This window comes from Oncorhynchus gorbuscha, linkage group LG04 (assembly GCF_021184085.1).
Source record: "Oncorhynchus gorbuscha isolate QuinsamMale2020 ecotype Even-year linkage group LG04, OgorEven_v1.0, whole genome shotgun sequence".
Lineage (NCBI taxonomy): Eukaryota > Metazoa > Chordata > Actinopteri > Salmoniformes > Salmonidae > Oncorhynchus > Oncorhynchus gorbuscha.
Window position 1 is genome coordinate 14499855 of NC_060176.1, and position 6000 is coordinate 14505854.

At 43.6% G+C, this 6000-nt stretch overlaps 1 protein-coding gene across 2 annotated transcripts in view; it reads right to left on the reverse strand.

Annotated features, from left to right (window-relative positions):
• The window catches only part of LOC124033699 (RNA-binding Raly-like protein), a 79879-nt gene extending 74287 nt beyond the window's left edge, over positions 1 to 5592 (reverse strand). Inside the window, exon 1 of one of the 2 annotated variants that reach the window (XM_046345890.1) lies at positions 5292 to 5592. In XM_046345890.1, the coding sequence (XP_046201846.1) occupies positions 5292 to 5331 (40 nt within the window). In that variant the 5' untranslated portion in view covers positions 5332 to 5592. The remainder of the gene's footprint in view (positions 1 to 5291) is intronic. The other variant, XM_046345889.1, reaches the window with a different exon arrangement.
• Positions 5593 to 6000: the final 408 nt, after the last annotated feature.

A 6000-nucleotide genomic window follows, 5' to 3' on the forward strand; every position in this document is an offset into this window, starting at 1 on the left:
ACATGAAATGAGTTGTAATCATAACCGCAGGATTATAAATCCATAATCCCTACTGCCATGTACTGACTGACTGTTGGCTCCTGCCTCTCCCACTGACCTCTACTCTGCCTCACCACCAGCTATGGTAAATGCTCATATCTAAAGCCAGCTTAATCACATTACCTGGAAGAGAGGAGGCTATGCATAAGCAAAAACATCCTACTTGGAATTTGGATTGGTTTTTTATTCGTTTTTTACTCAGGCAAAAGCTGTGACCTCTTAAACTGGGAGTCAAGCCCCCGATGTGGAAAAGATGATGTAATGAGACCCTGAACTGTGTAGAGAGTGGAGTGACATTTTGGCAGTTTTGTGCGCTCCAGGAACAGATGAATTGTGGGGGATCCTGCACAGCGTGGAGCCCTGTGTCTTTTTGGCAAGTGGCATCGCCTATCACACATACACGAGGCTGGCATTCTGCAGTGGCAGAATGGGTAGTTAGTCAAACGAGACTGTTAAAGCACAGCCCGCCCGCCTGCCTGTTCACATCATGCTGACACACAATGCAAAGTCGCTACCATCGTGCTGTTCTCAGATCTGACTTCCTGGATCACTCCCATCTGCTTTCTCTGACAGCAGTCCTGGTCCATTTGATCTCAGATCAGAGTCTGCTGACAGGGTTCTTACTGACGATATCACAAGCTGAGCAACCACCAACATCACTGTCATAACAATAGGCCTAACAAAGCAGCATGACGGGGAGTGGGCGTGAGAGGGAGAGAGAGGATGGAGAAAAAGATGGGGAGACTGTTGAAAGAGAGAGAAAGGGGGATAGAGGGAGAGAGAATAGGTTAGAAAGACAGTAGAGGAGGTACATCACAGCATTCCTGACAGTTGCATTATTGCCCTTACAAAACAACACATGAAAAAATAATGTGGGGAAAAAAACATTATTTTTGGACACGTGTGAAATTTTCATGAGTCAGATACGTGAAACTCAGCCACTCCAGTGGTTCTGCTCTTTGTTTCTGATACAAGCTGCCTGATTGATTTTCACATATAAAACTGCAAATTCTACTTAAATTCTTGCAGTAGCAATGTTTCCACCGGTTGGAATTAGGGTGACAAAATCTTAAAAACCCAAATGCGGGACAAGGGAAAGATTTTGCTTGACATTTGTGGAACAGTGGACAGAAAACATTTCTGGGGACAGGTTAACGGATCACATTGAAATGGACGACATGGTTCTGCTATATAAAGGTCACTGCCTGTTAAAGGGGCAATCCGTAGTTGCAACATACATTTTTGTATGTATATTTTTTAAATATATTTTTTTATTTCACCTTTATTTAACCAGGTGGGCTAGTTGAGAACAAGTTCTCATTTGCAACTGCGACCTGGCCAAGATAAAGCATAGCAGTGTGAACAGACAACACAGACTTACACATGGAATAAACAATTAACAAGTCAATAACACAGTAGAAAAAATGGGCAGTCTATATACAATGTGTGCAAAAGGCATGAGGAGGTAGGCGAATAATACAATTTTGCAGATTAACACTGGAGTGATAAATGATCAGATGGTCATGTACAGGTAGAGATATTGGTGTGCAAAAGAGCAGAAAAATAAATAAATAAAAACAGTATAAAAACAGTATGGGAATGAGGTAGGTGAAAATGGGTGGGCTATTTTCCTATAGACTATGTACAGCTGCAGCGATCGGTTAGCTGCTCGGATAGCTGATGTTTGAAGTTGGTGAGGGAGATAAAAGTCTCCAACTTCAGCGATTTTTGCAATTCGTTCCAGTCACAGGCAGCAGAGTACTGGAACGAAAGGCGGCCAAATGATGTGTTGGCTTTAGGGATGATCAGTGAGATACACCTGCTGGAGCGTGTGCTACGGATGGGTGTTGCCATCGTGACCAGTGAACTGAGATAAGGCGGAGCTTTACCTAGCATGGACTTGTAGATGACCTGGAGCCAGTGGGTCTGGCGACGAATATGTAGTGAGGGCCAGCCGACTAGAGCATACAAGTCGCAGTGGTGGATGGTATAAGGTGCTTTAGTGACAAAACGGATGGCACTGTGATAGACTGCATCCAGTTTGCTGAGTAGAGTGTTGGAAGCTATTTTGTAGATGACATCGCCGAAGTCGAGGATCGGTAGGATAGTCAGTTTTACTAGGGTAAGCTTGGCAGCGTGAGTGAAGGAGGCTTTGTTGCGGAATAGAAAGCCAACTCTTGATTTGATTTTCGATTGGAGATGTTTGATGTGGGTCTGGAAGGAGAGTTTGCAGTCTAGCCAGACACCTAGGTACTTATAGATGTCCACATATTCAAGGTCGGAACCATCCAGGGTGGTGATGCTAGTCGGGCATGCGGGTGCAGGCAGCGATCGGTTGAAAAGCATGCATTTGGTTTTACTCGCGTTTAAGAGCAGTTGGAGGCCACGGAAGGAGTGCTGTATGGCATTGAAGCTCTAGCTATAAATGAATGATATGTACCCATTGATTATTGAAGAATATAGGAGTATATAGAGCCTTCAGAAAGTATTCACACTCCTTGACTTTTTCCACATCTTGTTGTGTTGCAGCCTGAATTTAAAATGGATTCAATTGAGGTTTGTTTTTGTCACTGGCCTTCACACAATACCCATAATGTCAGTCGAATTATGTTTTTACATTTTCTTACTAATTCATTAAAAATTAAAAGCTGAAATGTCTTGTGTCAATAAGCATTCCACCCCTTTGTTATAGCCAATTGTGTAAAAAGTACCCAATTGTCATAAGTAAAGTAAAGATACCGTACCTTAATTGAAAATGAAATCAAGTAAAAGTGAAAGTCATCCAGTAAAATACTACTTGAGTAAAAGTCAAAAAGTATTTGGTTTTAAATATACTTAAATTTCAATAGTAAATGTAATTGCTAAAACATCATTAAGTATCAAATTCCTTATATTAAGCAAAACAGATGACATGATTTTTTATGAATTTTTATTTACAGATAGCCAGGGGCATACTCCAACACTCAGACATGATTTGTGTTTAGTGAGTCCGTCAGATCAGAGGCAGCAGAGATGGCCAGGGATGTTCTCTTGATAAGTGTGTGAATTGGACCATCCTGTCCTGCTAAGCATTCAAATTGTAACTAGTACTGTCAGGGAAAATGTATGGAGTAAAACGTTTTTAAAAATCTTTAGGAATATGGTGCAATAAAAGTAAAAGTTGTCAAAAATATTAATAGTAAAGTACAGACAGATACGACCCAAAAACTGCTTAATTGGTACTTTAAAGTATTTTTACTTAAGTACTTTATACCACTGGTTATGGCAAGCCTAAATAAAGTTCAGGAGTAAAAATGTGCTTAACAAGGCACATAATAAGTTGCATGGACTCTCACTTTGTGCAATAATAGTGTTTAACATGATCTTTGAATGACTTCTCTGTACCGCACACATACAATGATCAGTAAGGACCCTCAGTTGAGTAGTGCATTTAAAATTCTGTGTTTGAAATCATTATTATCTAGTTGAATGATTTTTCAATTTAAGAGTAATTATTTCTATATAGCCTACGCTTTCTTGTTCTGAACTTCTTATTCGAGTGGGGCGGGTGTGGCTTTGTGACAATGATCGCAAGAGCAGCTGCTCACTGATTTGACAGCCAACACCGCCAAAACATTGCTATACGGTCGTCTGCTATCGCAGGTTAGTGCTTGATTTGATTGAATCGAGGCCTTAAGTGCAAAAGTGCTTTAATGTGGACTGTCATCACATGCAGTATATATATATATATTTTAAAGGGCATTATCATAATTTTTTACAATTTCACAGTATTAGTCCAACCTCATAGTGTGGTAATATATATAAAACATAGTCAAATCATGTTTTTGACTGCAGTGGGCCTTTAATAAATGTCTTCTCGCCCTTTCTCTCTTTTTCTGGACCGTCTGATATTCTAGTTATTTTCAGGACAGTCCGATACTCTAGTTAAAGACAGCAATACAGACAGACAGACATACCAGTATCTAATAACTACTCTGTCAAAGATGAAAATTAACCTCATTCTGTGTTGGCTCCCTAACCAGAAACAGTGGCATCCCCCAAGGCCCAGAATCATACACATGCACACACATACACGCATGCAGTGGCTAAGATGTGCAATAGAAATAGCATCTTCCCTGTGAACCGATGTAATCCCAGTCTCCACAGTTATTGACAACTCCAGTGAAGGCTCAGCTGGGTAGAAGTTTCAGCTCTAGCCCTCGGTCCTGAAGACTCTCTCTCTGTCCTCTCTGCTCCAGTGAGAGAGAGCTGACACTGTGCCCTTATTCTTCCTCCTGAGCCGCTTTGGTCTACGATCGATTCACACAGTCTAGCAGTGCAGGAGAGCCTGTCAAGCACACAGCCTAACGCCTCAGAGAGTCCAAAACCAGCACCATTCTGTTGGCCAGCACACTATCACAGTTACGGACTTCTGTTGTAGCTCAATCTCATGCACCCATGGTCACACATACTGTAGCATGTATGTAGACATGCATAAGTGATCTCTTTCTTCCTCTCTGGCTGGCTGTCTCTGTCTGGCTATCTCTGTCTCTCGCAAGCATCCACGTACACACACACACACACACACACACACACACACACACACACACACACACACACACACACACACACACACACACACACACACACACACACACACACACACACACACACACACACACACACACACACACACACACACACACACACACACACACACACACACAGAGATGAATGACAGATACATAGCACGCCCACGTCCTCTCAAACACACCTCTCCAGTTCTTGGTTAAGCACAGCTGTGTTCGGAGAGTAAACAGTCGAGTTCCTGTCACCTCCTCAACTCGGGATTCTTTCACTACCTCACTCACTCCTCTCTCTCCTTCTCTCGTTCTGTCTCTCGTTCCATTAGACAGGGTTATCCCTGGCCAGGCGTAAGGGTCGGCATGAGGAAATACCAGAGGGAGAGAGAGAGGGGGATAGAGTAAGGAGAGGGGAAATAGGGACAGGGGGATTTAGAGAATAGAGAGGCAGTGGGAGAGAAACCAAGAGAAAGTAGGGAGGAAGGAGAAAAGAGATGTGAAAGAAAGGGGAGTGAAAAGTAGAAAAGGGGGGGTGAAAAAAGGGATACACAGGGAGAGACAAAAATAGGGAAGGAGGTATAAGGTAGAAGGGAGGTATAAGCAGAGAGAGAGAGTAGGAGATGCGTATATACAAACTAAAATATAGAGACACAGACACATAGAGTGGTATCTTTTGCCTGGCATACTCACATCGTGGGCTGCGGTGGTGCTCACTTTTAAACAGGGTCATATCAGGGACGCCAAACAAAGAGGGCGGCTGTGGCTTTCAGACTGGAGACAGACAGATGGCTGGATGCTTTCCCTGCTTCTCTCTCTCACAATCACTCTCTTTTCCTCTCTCCTTATGTCCTCTCTTTCTTTCTTCCTGCTTTGGCTCTCTCTCTGAAGGCAGGCAGGCTGTGGACTGAGGACTGTGTTACTACTGAATCAATGACAGAGCAGTTAGAGCAGCACCAACAGTATGTACCATCTGTCCCTCTGCAGCGGGGGTGGACAGAGGAAGCACTGGGTTAGCCCATTAGCTCCAGCAGGCAGGGGGGGGTTAGTGTGAGTGTGTAAATAGTTTTTTCACAGCAAGAGGAGCCTGGCTGGGGCTCAGGGTTTATAGAGCCTGCCCAGGCAAAGAGAGAGCGGCCAAGAAGTGTGTGTGTGTGTGTGTGTGTGTGTGTGTGTGTGTGTGTGTGTGTGTGTGTGTGTGTGTGTGTGTGTGTGTGTGTGTGTGTGTGTGTGTGTGTGTGTGTGTGTGTGTGTGTGTGTGTGTGTGTGTGTGTGTGTGTGTGTGTGTGTGTGTGTGTGGGTGTGCGCGTAGGGTGTGGTGAAGTGAGTGTAACTCTATCCACAGCTGGGGGCTGAGGGAGTGAAGGGGGGCAGGGGTCTAAGAGAGCATGAATCTGAGGAC